Source organism: Schistocerca americana, chromosome 1, assembly GCF_021461395.2.
Source record: "Schistocerca americana isolate TAMUIC-IGC-003095 chromosome 1, iqSchAmer2.1, whole genome shotgun sequence".
Classification (NCBI taxonomy): Eukaryota; Metazoa; Arthropoda; class Insecta; order Orthoptera; family Acrididae; genus Schistocerca; species Schistocerca americana.
The window spans coordinates 82256808-82272134 of record NC_060119.1 but is presented as its reverse complement, the minus strand read 5'-3'; the positions used below and the strand labels follow the sequence as shown (position 1 = coordinate 82272134).

General features: G+C 39.3%; 1 protein-coding gene across 1 annotated transcript in view; it reads left to right on the top strand.

Annotated features, from left to right (window-relative positions):
* LOC124597459 overlaps positions 1-14506 on the top strand; it is a gene marked incomplete at its 5' end in the record, with an annotated part of 353417 nt that extends 338911 nt beyond the window's left edge. The window contains one exon of the mRNA XM_047135941.1: positions 10256-14506. Within this exon, the coding sequence (XP_046991897.1) occupies positions 10256-13467 (3212 nt within the window). The remainder of the gene's footprint in view (positions 1-10255) is intronic.
* Positions 14507-15327: the final 821 nt, after the last annotated feature.

Genomic DNA, 15327 nt, shown 5'->3' with positions numbered 1-15327 from the left:
GACCCGTGTGACAGACTAGGACTTGGATGTCCTGTGACAGCAACCACCGAGCTTCACATGCTAAATGTTGACATTTTTGATTCAGGATGATCGTCATATCACTCAGAGAGAAATTGCAAGCACAATCAGTATTTCACAAGAACATGTGGGTCACATTATTGCTTTGCTTGGCTATTGGAAGATCTGTGCATGATGGGTACCCCGTATGCTGACTCCTGGAATGAAAGCACACAGACTTGAAATTTGCCAGGAACTCCTCTCACATTACGAGAGTGAAGGTGATGCCTTTCTCCATTCAACTGTGACAGGAGACAAAACGTGGGTACACCATTACAACCCGGAGATGAAATGTCAGTCTACGGAATATTGAAACAAAGACTGCCCCAGAAAAAGAAATTCAAGATGCAGCCCTCAGCTGGAAAATTGATGGCCACAGTGTTCTGGGACACAGATGGTGTTATCCATGTTTATTTCCTTGATCGTGGAACAACAATAAATTCAGAGCATTACATCACATCGCTGCGAACTCTGAAATGACGGCTAACAAGGGTCCAAAAGGAAAAGGGAAATGTTTTCCTGCAGCATTAGAATGCCAAACCACACACTACATGTGCCACTGCAGCAGAACTTCGGAGACTGAATCTCACCACCTTATCGCATCCTCCATACAGTCCACATTTAGCACCGTCTGACTTCCATTTGTTCCAGATAATGAAAGATGATCTGTGGGGACATCATTATTCTTCTGATGAAGATGTTGAGAGAACTGTGAGACTGGTTGCAGAAACAGCATTGACTTCTTCTGTGATGGCTTCAGAAAACTTGTTGATCATTGTCAGAAATGTATCTAATTGACTGGTGATTATGTGGAAAAGTGAATATTGGTAATTAAAGATCATATCTGAGGATTATTTCTGTGTTTGATTTATTAAAATATTCCCATCCAAACGCAATTAATGATGATGGAGACATTACTTTTTATTCAACCCTCGTATATCTGTATGAAGCTTTTTAGTAGGTTGAGCACATCTTAAGATGGAAACTACTTGCTGAAACTAGTTCTGTGAATATTTTTATATATCCAAGTAACTGTGACATAATAAATTATTATAGAAGCCTTGAACGGGACCATGAGAGTGCATCAAATAAGTCATAAGACTGAGAACCACAGTCATGACAACAGTGAATATATACAACAAAAGGCAGAACGAGCGTTCGTAGGTTTGCTTGACTCATGGGGAAGCATCTCAGAAGTGATGAACTCTCAGACACTTAAAGACAGACGTCAGCTATCCTGCCAAAAACCTGCAAAGTTTCAAGAAGCAACATTAAGTGATGACTCTTGTAATATATTACAGACACCAATATATTATATATTGTTCCTCTGGCAAACACAAACATGAGATGAAACTTATTATGGAGGGTCATTTAAGTGGTCATTCCTCCCACACCTCATCCTTAAATGGAACAAGGAGAAACCCTGATGTGTAGTATAATGAGGAGTACCCTCTGCCATACATTTCAGAGTGGTTTGCAGAGTATGGATGTAGATGTAGAGCTTGTGTCCAATTCAGATGATGTCAGCAACATTTCAGATAACATAGTCTTTATTTTGAAATGCTGCTCCCTAAAATTTTTACCGTTATCATCAAATTACATAATATATTGAGTAAAAAAGCTTTCCATTTTATTTTATTTTTATTTTGCTGCAGTTGCAAAAAGTTGTTTGCACCATATGCAATGTTGGAAGTGAGCATCTTATTATTACATAAATTGTTTAGTTTCAGTACCAGACGATGTTGAAAAGTCTTCAGGTTTTAATATTATTATACCAGTCATGTTTTCTTCACATACATTGTTTGTGTCATATTTTCAGTCAACAAGTTTCAATGAAGTGAGAAACTAAACCAAACTATTGTGCCAAGGCCTGAAATAATAATAATAAGACATGCAATTGCAGCCACAATAAACAATGTGCATCGTCCTTTCTTTGTTAAATATTCAGTTCTAATTACTTTTGTTATAAAATAACAATATTTTGACAGTATTGATGTGACAACTATTTTAACAATCCCATCTAAATTTGCTTACATCGCAGTGTTTTGCAAATCTAATCTCCATACTACACATTTGTGATCTTTAGTTGAATTTCATATTCAGAAAAAAGATTTTAATCAAGTAAAATATTATAAGCTGTCTAGGATGGATAAATTTTGCCTTCCATCTTCTCGTGAAGAAAATTGCTCAGCATAAGAATGAAAATTGCATGTGACTGTATTACAATCTGTTTATGGCAGATGTATTTTACCTTCCATCTTCTGGTGAAGAAAATTTGCTCATTATAAGAATTAAAACAAAATGTGATTTTGTCAGGAAGTAGGAGGAGATAATGTGCTTCCCAAAATACCACGGACGCCCTGCTAATTTACAGTCGGTAACGTGAGACCATTGTATTGGAGGCTATTGTATGGTATGCAGCAATGCAAATGACATTCTCTGTAGAACAACCCCAAGAAATATGCAGACATTTGCATCAATCTCTCTCTTAAGCCTTCTTTAACCTGGAAAATAATTTGGTTCAGTCTCAAAACCTGCTCTGTGGGCAGCACTGAATTAAGATTCTTTATATACCTTAGTTTAAGTTATTTGTGATGGACATGACTGGATGCTGTTGTATTCACATAATGTCTCTGAATATTTTCCAAGCCCCCCAAAACAGCAGAGATGCAAGAGACAGTAAACCACTACAGAAATGCATAAGCTGATGTTTTCAACAACCTGTCACAGTATATTAAATTTCATATAGACGATGTGGTGAAATTGAAGAGTGAACTAAAGACATTTCTGTTGGGCAGCTCCTTCTGTTCCATTGCAGCATATCTTCAAAGTAACCCTTGAATGTTAATGTTTTAGATTATTTTATAATTCGCATTATCACTGTAACACAACAATATTCTCTAATGTTAATTCATTATAAACATTATATTGTAACACATTTAAAATAAATTAAATTAAAGGTGAATCTTTGATGTCCTTCAACATCCCAGGGACAATTCTTTATGGTTTCCATGGACTATGACTGACGCAATGTAATGATATGAGTCCACTATTAACTACCTACACCAGAGATAAGCTTTCCAGCACTGACACTTATTTTCCTACCTGACTGCATCATATGCATCTGAAATATAGCATATGAGTGCATAGGTTAGTTTTCATACCTAGGTTGTATCATTTGTAAGCATGGGACCTATGAACCAGATGTGGAGAAAAGGATTTGTGCAGTTGATGCAGCCTTTAAAATACTTCCATTTAACATCTTTAGTAGGAGAGATGGACTGTGCACCATAAAACATGGTGTGTAAGACATTATTAACAACTATAAAACTGAGACATCACAAGCTTGGGGCTCAAATATTTACAGTGAGCAGAAACTTAGGTTTCTTTTGAAAATCATGCAAAAGTATTAACCTCACCAGCATCCAGCTGCTACAAAGAGTGCATGTTGACAGTATTGGTGCCACTGTTGTCAGAAATCAGCTGAGATGATTGGGATATGTTTGCCACATGAATGATAACAGGCTTCCTCACCAGGTGCTTTACTTTGAAATGTGCTCTGGTTCAAGGTCTAGTTTATACATGAACTACAAGTTGCAGAAAGGATATTTTTAACAATACTGAAAGTTTTCAGTAGACACAAGTACTTTGTAGATAGTTTGAAACACAAAGCTTGCACATGAAACTTTTCTGCAGATTTGCAGTCATGTTTTGTCACAATACTGACAGGAACATTACTCTGACATGTGATGTACCATCCCATTATTGTGCATTGTATGTATTATACATATGCCTTTTTTGCAAAGTGTGAGTTTTAAAATTATAGAAAGTTTAAAAAATTAATGACATAAACAATAAACTGTCAGAAAAAGCTTTTATAATAGTATTTCACATGACTGTATTAGGAATCGAACAAAATTAATAATAATCTTCAGAGAAACATATGACTAGAGTAGTTACCGGCAGTTTTTCTTCTCATTCATTGTCCTAGTTTCCTGCATATGGTGTGGATATTTGAAAAGGGTCTCATAAAACTTTCTGTATCCTGAAGGAATATGTTGTGCATGTTTTTGCAGCTGCTTCACTTTTTTTTATCATTTTTGGAACACTACAAGTGATTAATGCTTCCTCATGAGGTAGACTCAGAGACATATTGTAGCACTTAAGAGAAAATGTGTGCTTGGCTAGTTCATCATTATACGTAAAAGCAACAATCGTCTCTTTTATATCTGATTTATATTTGATACACTTCAGCTTAGAAAACTGTAAAGTAATTTTATTTTCCTTAGAAATACCTCTTCCTGCTTTCTCATCTAATAGACACAACATTTTATAGTGCCTGGGCCATCATTTCTTGAAAGCTAGAATATCATCTGAATTGTCCACATACTCTTCTCAGCACTGTGACATTATGAATGGAGAGGCTGCTATGCAGTTGAACTACAACATGCAGAAAGGACATCTTCACTTTGCAGAAAGGAAACAACTATGCTAGATGTACCCATTCTGCATCTTTCAAGATAATCAGCAGCCAGCAAAATCATGTTCCAGTGGGTATATGTGAGACCTTTCTCCACAGTGCTTAGAGTTACACTCCAGCTATCAATTTGTGCAAAAAAAAAAAAAACTTCACGCAGTTTTTTCGAAATTTTCCCGAATTTCTGCACCCTTTAACGTGTTTTGGAGGCAGCACAACCACCTAACCTTTGTGCACATCGTTGTTTACCAACCTAAGTTCACTACAGGATCAACATAGCTTAGCTTTAACCAGCACTTTTTCGACTTTTTTCACACTAGATCTCCAGTTGCTTTCTAGTTCACCTTTATCTCTCCCCATATATTTTTATTTTTATTTTCATTTCAGCCTCATGTTACACTTTCAGCCTTCTAATACCATGTCATCCTCACAACATCCCCACAATGACCCCATTAAGTTTTATTTACATTCCCTCCGCAAACATGCCTTCGCCCTAGCCAGATTACGCTCCCATATTTTATTTACTCAGGCTTGTCTGACATTTGTCATTACCCCCAAAGGCCTCACACTTAAAGTTCCCATCTCTGGCTGTAACCCTTCTTTCCATCAGTCCCTATACCAGTTCCAAACTGAACAATCCATAGCCCTCACCCACCTAATCCTTCACCTACACATCAACTAAGCCAATGAACACACCCGTCAACTCCTATACCTAGTAAAAGTCCTCAATCTTTCCTCTCCCACATCCACACCAGCTGTTCAGAGCATCCTCCTACAGGCAAACTGCAAATTAGGACAGCATGCCACCCTCCACCTCAAAAAACTATCCAGTCTCCTGGTTTCCCTCCTCTGGAAAGGCAACTCACTCACCCTCCACACCCTTTCCAACAAACCTCAACCTCCTCTCATTGCACACAGACCCAGTCGCTCCCATCTACTCAATCTCCCACTTCCAGCTCCACTCCCCCCAAAACCTCAAAATTCTAATCAATGCAATCTGGAACCACAACACCCCAATTCAGTAGTTAACCTTTCCTCCAAACCTCTCTCCCAATCTGAAACCTCTGTCCTATCCAAAGGCCTCACCTTCAGCCCTAATCCCAGATTCAACCAAACAGCCCTCGTCAAAGATTTACTGTCCTACACTCGTACTCTCTGCTGGAAATATCACTTTGCCACAAATAAAAATAATCCTAATCCTACTCCTAATGATCCAGCTCCCCAAGACACTATCCAAACTGAACCCTGCCTGGAACAGTTCCGTCCTCCATCACAGTGGGACTCACCTCCTCTTCCTCAAAATCATTCTCTCCAAACCTTCCAGGAATTTCTCACTTCCAGCCTTGCCTCTCAATCCTTCTTGAAAAACCTTAATCCTACTCCCAGCATCACCACAGTTGAAGCCCAGGCTATCCGTGATCTGAAGGCTGACCGATCTATCGTTATTCTTCCGGCTGACAAGGGGTCCATGACCGTGGTACTTGATCGTCGGGAGTATGTGGCTGAGGGATTGCGTCAGCTTCCAGACAACACTATGTACAAAGTTTGCCAAGGTAATCCCATTCCTGATGTCCAGGCAGAGCTTCAAGGAATCCTCAGAACCTTAGGCCCCCTACAAAACCTTTCACCTGACTCCATCAACCTCCTGACCCCACTGACACCCCACACCCCTACCTTCTACCTACTTCCTAAAATTCACAAACCCAATCATCCTGGCCGCCCCATTGTAGCTGGTTACCAAGCCCCCACAGAACGTATCTCTGCCTACGTAGATCAACACCTTCAACCCATTACATGCAGTCTCCCATTCTTCATCAAAGACACCAACCACTTTCTCGAATGCCTGGAATCCTTACCCAATCTGTTACCCCTGGAAACCATCCTTGTAACCATTGATGCCACTTCCTTATACACAAATATCCTGCACGTCCAGGGCCTCGCTGCAATGGAGCACTTCCTTTCACGACGATCACCTGCTACCCTACCTAAAACCTCTTTCCTCATTACCTTAGCCAGCTTCATCCTAACCCACAACTTCTTCACTTTTGAAGGCCAGACATACTAACAATTGAAGGGAACAGCCATGGGTACCAGGATGGCCCCCTCGTACGCCAACCTATTTATGGGTTGCTTAGAGGAAGCCTTCTTGGTTACCCAAGCCTGCCAACCCAAAGTTTGGTACAGATTTATTGATGACATCTTCATGATCTGGACTCACAGTGAAGAACTCCAGAATTTCCTCTCCAACCTCAACTCCTTTGGTTCTGTCAGATTCACCTGGTCGTACTCCAGATCCCATGCCACTTTCCTTGACATTGACCTCCATCTGTCCAATGGCCAGCTTCACACATCCGTCCACATCAAACCCACCAACAAGCAACAGTACCTCCATTTTGACAGCTGCTAACCATTCCATATCGAACGGTCGCTTCCCTACAGCTTAGGTCTTCATGGCAAACGAATCTGCACCAGTCCTAAATCCCTGAACCATTACACCAATAACCTGAAAACAGCTTTTGCATCTCGCAACTACCCTCCCGACCTGGTACAGAAACAAATAGCTAGAGCCACTTCCTCATCCCCTCAAACCCAGAACCTCCCACAGAAGAACCCCAAAAGTGCCCCACTTGTGACAGGATACTTTCCGGGACTGGATCAGACTCTGAATGTGGCTCTCCAGCAGGGATACGACTTCCTTAAATCCTCTCCACTCCACCAAGAGTGTCTTTCCGCCGTCCACCTAACCTCCGTAACCTCTTGGTTCATCCCTATGAAATCCCCAAACCACCTTCCCTACCCTCTGGATCCTACCCTTGTAACCACCCCCGGTGTAAGACCTGTCCCATGCACCCTCCCACCATCACCTGCTCCAGTCCTGTAACCCGGAAGTTGTACACGATCAAAGGCAGAGCCACATGTGAAAGCACCCACGTGATCTACCAACTGACATGCCTACACTCTGAAGCGTTCTATGTGGGAATGACCAGCAACAAACTGTCCATTCACATGAACGGACACAGGCAGACAGTGTTTGTTGGTAATGAGGATCACCCTGTGGCTAAACATGCCTTGGTGCACGGCCAGCACATCTTGGCACAGTGTTACACTGTCCGGGTTATCTGGATACTTCCCACTGATACCAACCTATCAGAACTCCGGAGATGGGAACTTGCCCTTCAGTATATCTTCTCTTCCCGTTATCCACCTGGCCTCAACCTCCGCTAATTTCAAGTTGCCGCCCCTCGTACATCACTTGTCACTCAACAACATCTTTGCCTCTGTACTTGCGCCTCGACTGACATCTCTGCCCAAACTCTTTGCCCTTACAATGTCTGCTTGTGTCTGTATATGTGCGGATGGATATATATATCTGTGTGTGTGTGTGTGTGTGTGTGTGTGTGTGTGTGTGTGTGCGCGCGAGTGTAGTGAAAGCTTGAAATTTGTGTGTGTGTTTGTGTGTGTTTTTATTGTCTCCTATCGACATACCAACGCTTTCGTTTGGTAAGTTACAGCATCTTTATTTTTAGATATTTAAATGTTTGTTAGATATTCCCTTTCTGCCCACATTTAATGGCAATGAATAGTATCAGTTGTGACAGGAACTTAAAAAATATTGTACAGAAGTACCACACATGAAAAAGACAAACAATGAATATGAAATAGGATAACCAATAAACATGAAAGCTTTGCCAGCTTCTGTAATACACACACACACACACACACACACACAGTGCCATTTCTGCTCATCATATAGTGTTGGAGGTAAATTCTGTGAATTTCCAGAACAAGACTATGATAAATTTTAATGTTTCCCCACTACAAATTTAGTGTTACAAGGTGTACAACTTTGCTTCCGCTGTTTGCCGATAGGTGGCAACAGTGGTAAGTAGCGGTCAAAGGAAACAGACCGCAGATATCAGGCAGTCAGCTTGGACCTCGGTTAACATAACCTCATTCAAACATTAGTTGATTTGTGTCTGCATCATAAAGTTGTTCTTGATTGAAAGTGTCAGTTTACGAGCCTAATTCTTGTCATTTGCGGGGGGTGTTATTGTTTTGTTTCAATATGAAGAAAACAGCAGCTGAGTCTCATTGAATGCTCTCAAGTACATATGATAAGGACACTATTAGTGAAAGAACGTGTTGGGAGTGGTTTCAACACTTCAAGAATGGTGCTTTTAATGTCGTAGATTGGCATAGTGGTGAAAGAGAGAATGTTTTCAAAGATGCAGAATTGGAGACACTGCTGAGTGAAGACTTGCGTCAAACTCAAGAAGAATTGGCACAATCAGTGGGAGTGACACAGCAAGCCATTTCAGAAAGTCTTAAGGCTATGGGCATGGTTCAGAAAGAAGGAACTTGGCTCCTGTTTGAACTGAAACCAAGAGACATTGAACGGCATTTGTGTGTTTGTGAACAGTTGCAAAAACAGAAGGGATTTCTGTGTCGCATTGTGATCAGGGACAAAAAATAGGTTCATTATGATAACACTAAATGCAAAAAATCATGGGGATATCCGGGCCATGCTTCCACATTGACAGCCAAACCGAATATTCATGGCTCCAAGATCACACTCTGCGTTTGGTGGGACCAGCTCGGTATCGTGTACTATGAGGTGTTGAAACCAAGTGAAACAATCACAGGTAGTTGTTATTGAATGCAATTAATGTGTTTCAGCAGAGCACTGAAAGACAAACAGCTGAAATACAGTGAGAGACACAATAAAGTGATTTTGCAGCATGACAGTGCTCGACCGTACATTGCAAAAGAGGTCAAAACGTACTTGGAAACATTAAAATGGGAAGTCCTACCCCACCCACCGTATTCTACAGGCATTGCTCCATCTGACTATCATCTGTTTAGATCAATGGCGCATGGCCTGGCTGACCAACACTTCTGATCTCATGTAGAAGCCACAAATTGGATCAATTCGTGGATCGCTTCAAAAGATGAACAATTTTTTTGAGATGGAATTCATACACTGCCCAAAAGATGGGAGAAAGTAGCATCCGGCGATGGAAAATACTTTGAATGATACACGTGTAACCAATTTGTTTCATTAAAGCCTCAAATGTTGGGGAAAAAACGGTGGAAGCAAAGTTTTACACCTTGTAAAATTGCACATTTTTTTCTCTATCACAATCATCTGTTCCTTTTTACCCAATAAATAATCTGCCCAAGGAAGATATGTATTCTTAATGCCAAAACATGAAAATTTTTGCACTGATGTGTTATTGTTTGTACTGTCATAAAGCTATATCAGGTTACCAAAAATATCCATAATATGCCTTTACAGTTTAGTTCACTTACAACTACTTTGTAAGAATGGAAGTAGCTGTTTCTGTAGGTGACATTTCTACAGTGGCTATGACTGGTTTACACTCATAAAATATAAAGGAAAAACATATGCCTTCAGCCACACTTATTAAAAGCATATCTTACAAAACTTCAACACTTAAAAAGGTGGCGAAAAATATTTTCATAACTAAAGGTTAATGTTTTTCCTATATATCCTGTAGGAACTGAAATAAATCAATAATTCCACATAGCTCTAGTACATCAATTAACAATTTTTGTCTAGGCTATCACAATACTGATATCTTGATGCATTCATGCCTGCTGATTTATAGTTATATATGTTGCTGCTTTTTCCTGTAAAAGCCTTTTAAATTCCTACTGGTGGGTATTGCATTGATTTTAATGTGCTCACATTTATTGCAGATGAAAAGAGCCGTGACACTGAGGCAGAAGCTGACATTCCTCAGGTGTCGAGAGATCTGGAAGATGACAAAGAAAGCGACAGCAGTTCATCTACAGAACTATGTGATGAACCTGATAGGCTGAGTGACTTTGATTCAGAGGAAGCAACCAGTCTCAGTGAAGCGTCATCCTATGTGTCTGGTCATTCTCTTTCTGTGCCACTTCCATGCAAGAAAGATGGATCAACGAGGAGCCCCAAGAGTATGCAGTCACCACTGAGTGAGAAAGCCCCATCCCCTATCAGCACACAGAAAAACCTCATATCTCCTGTGGCAGAAGAAGTTGTGCCAGAAATTCCAGAAGAGGTTGTAAGTGTCTTTCCAATGGAGGAACTGAAAATCCAAGCAGAACAGCAAGAGTTGGAGAATGGTGGTGTGATACACACAAAAACTGAGAGTCAGCTGACAGTATCAACAGAAGCTGGACACCTGCAGAGTGTACTTCCAGTTGCTACTGATGGAGATGACTTAATGGTAAAGGTAACGGTGCAAGATAGTGTTAAAAGTGAAAAATCAGTCACCATAAATGGAAGCAACAAGTATTTTCACAGTTTAGAGACTGTTACATTTTTAGAAAGGAACTTAATAAATTCAGACATATTAAAAGTACCTGAGTCAGAAAGTGATAAAACAATAATTTCACAAGACATCAAGGAAAACTTCCAAGATACCTCTAATGTTGAAATCCTTCCAAGTATCATTCAGATTTCACACGAGGCATCTGAAAACCAAGAACTGGATATTTCATCTTCAAGGATGCATAGTATTAAGGAGTCCGAGCGGTATGTAACGACAGCCACAGGCGACAATATTTTTTCATCTGTGATATTGGAATCAAAAAAGACTGAAAATTTAAGTACAGACATGGAACAAATCTTTCCAGAAACTAGTACAGTTCCTTCTATTGTTACACAATCCATAGATAAAGACATTATTTCTTCAAAAGATACCTCAGCAAGTGATTCTAAATATATTCTTGAACCTAGTGAAAAAGAAAGAAGTGTTGATTATGAAGACATGTCAGTCATTCTGGAGTTCAATCAGAGACTTCACGGGCTGCATGACAAAGCATTAAGCAAAGCTCCAGGGACTGAAGGTGATAGTGATTACCTGCAAATGTCTGAACTTCTGGAGATAGACCACAAGATGCACTCAGGGCGTCGTAACAGTGAACGAGCATTAAAAATCATACAAGAAAACTCTGAAATTCTTCAGAGAATACTGCAGTGTCAAATGAGACGTGCCAGTAAGTTTTCAGAAGAAGGTTCAAATGGTACAAATGGTGTGTCAGAAGATGACTCAGATTCTGTGAAGGCGCCATCAGTGCCATCATCAACAAGTACTGAAAATGTACCATTTTTTCTAAGTGCCGAGTGTAAAAAGCTGAGTGAAAGTATACTGTCAAAAACTATTGTGAATGACTCATTTCAGGAACATCACACGTTAACAGATGAGCACAAAGTTCCAATTCCTGTAATTGTTTCTGCAGTGTCTAAAACTGAATCTCAACCTGTAGATGTCATGACTAGTTTCCACAATGATAAACAAACCAAACAAAGCTCAATGCATTTCATCTCGTCTGTCCCGATTAGTGCCTCTTACAGTTCTGACAGCACAGTTAATCCAACTGCTCTTGATGACATAAATTCCAAGATTTTCCCACAAAATACTGAGGCAACAACATTTGACAAGGAAACAGGGAGAGAAAAAAGTTTTTCATTTTCTTTCCCTTCTTCTATACTTGCCTCTGATGAAATACCCACATCTCAAAAAGAAGATAAACCATTCTACACTGGTGAGGAGAACAGTACCATGTCTATGAGTTTTCCTGACACAACTTCAAAAGCAAGTGACAGTTCAACAGATTTCAAAGTAAAGTCATCCACTGTGGAGAGTGAAGATCATTCCAGTTTTTGGGGGCTGTGGAACATTTCCTCTACAAGTGATGAGAGTTCCATTGACAGCCAAAAACTAATTAAATCGTGTGCTTCACACATGCTTAAAGATGATCATTCAAGTTCAGAACGTAGTTTTAGGCCTATAATTGTTCATTCTTCATCTCTCGATAAAACAGGATTTCGTGATGAAAAGCTGCCTCGGCCTTTGTCAGAGGGTGATTCCCAAGATCCCCATTACAGCAATATAGGGAGGAAATATGTTCCGACAATATCAGCAGTAGACTGCCCTGTTGAAGAGCCTACACAGGTGTCAACATCTGAAGCTTTACCGAGAAAACACTTTGAACAGTTTTCATATACACGAAGTTTTGCTGTGAAAGAAACCCCTGTAACAGCCTCATTTAGTCCTAAAAGTTCAGTTCTAGATCTGAAGCATCCTGTGCAAGTATCAGACATGCACTCCAGTTTCTCATCACAGCAAGAAAGTAGAAGCATGTCCAGCTGCATCACTGAGAAACATCAGCAACCTCTTGAATCAACCCAAAGAAAACTTGCTTCCATAGAGTCGGAGTTAGAATTTCAGCCAGTATTAACACATTCGCTGTCAGAAACCAGGGAAGATGAAACTTCACACAGAAGTGGGAAAGAAAGTCGACCATTGTCTCCTACTGTTACAGAGATGCTAAATCGATCATCGTCATCAGGGTCACTACAAGGTAGTCGATCCAAACTTAAGAAAGATTTTGTTTCACCACCTCCATCCCCTTTCCGCAGGTACACATCGCCTGTTAGGAAAACTTCAAGTCTTGAGCGTCCAGTGTCTTTACATTTCTCTAAGGGAAGTTCATCTTTTGATTCTTCTGAAGATGGTAAAATGAGATACAAAACTTCACCTTTGTACAAATCTTTCAGTATGCTTTCTGTAAATGAAGCAGGTGAAATACAGCACACACAATATGACAGTGCACCAAGGCATAGGAAAAAAGACCCCTTGAGAAGACGAACGTCAACAGATCTGTCTATTTCTTTTTCATCTACTAAAAGTAAGTCCCCAAAAGCCACTTCTCCAGTATTCTCTCCATCAAAACTTAAGGAGACAGGTGTTTCTTTCCCTCCAATTAAGTCCATACACCAGGCTGACAGTCCTACAAAATCAGCAAAGTTCAGCCCATTTCCAACAAGAGCAGGTTCATGGCAGCCAAAAGAGCTTGGAATAAAACTGGGCCTATACTCTTCAACTGAGTCATCTGGAAGATCCTCCAACAAGAAGTTGTAAAATAAACCATAACAGAATACGTCTAAAATGCTGTGATGACTGACATAGAGCACTAGTATTTTGCATGCATGACAAGAACAATTTCAGCCCAGATGGTATGAGACAAGTATGCACATGCGAAGCTTTAGGATAACTAGGTCTGGTGCTAACAGCCCAGTAGTGTGAGTGCATGCAGTCTTGAATGCAAACAATAACTAGTATTGTGTTCCACTGTGCTTTAACACAGACTAGAGCTGCTGAACTTATTTTTAAATAATTTTATAAATCATAGTTACAGCCCTGTTGTTGCTGACATTGATACAATGCCTAGTTTATATAAATATGTAAAAGTTGTTGAATTATTTAGACTGGAAAATAGGAGAATATTTGAGTATCACTGTCAGGTTCCGTGCAGTGTGTGCCTTATTTCTCAAAGAAAAACATAAATTTGGATTCTACAAATAATTTTGCACGTATCAGTATGTAACTTAAACAATTTTTGTTGATTTCTAACCAAATTCATAATGTGATTTATAAATGACACACAGTATGAATAAGGCACATGATATCAATTTGCCTGGCAGTGGAATTGCACTGAACTGATTGAAAAGTTATTTTTCATTGAAAAGCTAAAAAAGTTACACTATTTAACAGTTTTTCTCTACAATACACAACAATATATAAAAATCATGTCTTATTTCTGATGTACGTTATATGTAAATGGACGTAATTATACAAAAATTGTTATTGCATTGCAAATAAATTGTTTATACTGTAAAGACACCCGTGCTCACAGTAAAGTTAACTTGGTAACCAGACTACCAATAACATATTTTTCATTTCGATGTGAATCATCTTGGCACAGTTACATATGTGATGTTATCCAGGCAGTTCCATCTTATTAAAGCCATATGTAAAATTGCAATATTTCTGAATCAATTTTTGTGAATATTTTAATATAATTTAGTGCTCTGAGTATTTAAATATACATATCCTGTGAAAAAAGTGTATACATATATATTACTATACCCCTGATTTTAAGTTTATTAGTGCCACATTTGTAATTTTGTCTATATTTTCTGTAATAAATATGGTAAACATACCCAAAATATACTGTGATTTGCATAAATTATTTGTTCAGTTGATTATATTAGGACACATGGCTTACTAGAAACAGGTCTAACCTGAGCTGTATTGACCAATAATCTCAGACAGGCCACATAAATGATATGTGACCAGTCTGATATGTAGACTGACTGCATTTTCCCAGTATGCTGCCAATGAATCAAACTCTTGTCACTTGCCTGAACTATGACCTAGTGTGTGTCATCATCCAATGACATATCCTTACAAATTGTTATTCCCAGGTATGTGCTTAGATTGACTGATTCTAATTGGGAATAGGATACTACTCTTTTTTTATTTTGAGAAATGCATAATTTTACATTCCTGCACATCTTCAGCAACTTTCATATTTACATCACTCTGAAATCTTGTCATGATCTGTCTGAATATTTCTGCAGCTTTTTTCAGACAGTACTCCATTACGAATGACTGTACCATCTGCAAATGTCCAAGGTTGCTATTAATATTGCCAGCAAGATCATTAACGTACAACATGAACAACAAGGATTCCAGCATACTTTCTGGGACATGCATAAAGTTGATTCTACTTCTGTAGAGGACTCTCCATCCAAAATATCAAGCTGAGTGCTGCCTCCCAAGAAATCCTCATCCAGTCACAGAATTTTGTTTCATACCCAATGAAATCATAATGTTTTAATAAACGTTGATTTGGTGCCAAGTCAAACGGTATTTGGAAGTCAAGGGATTCTGGATCTATTTGATTTCCTTGATCCATGCTTTTAGGATGTTATGTGA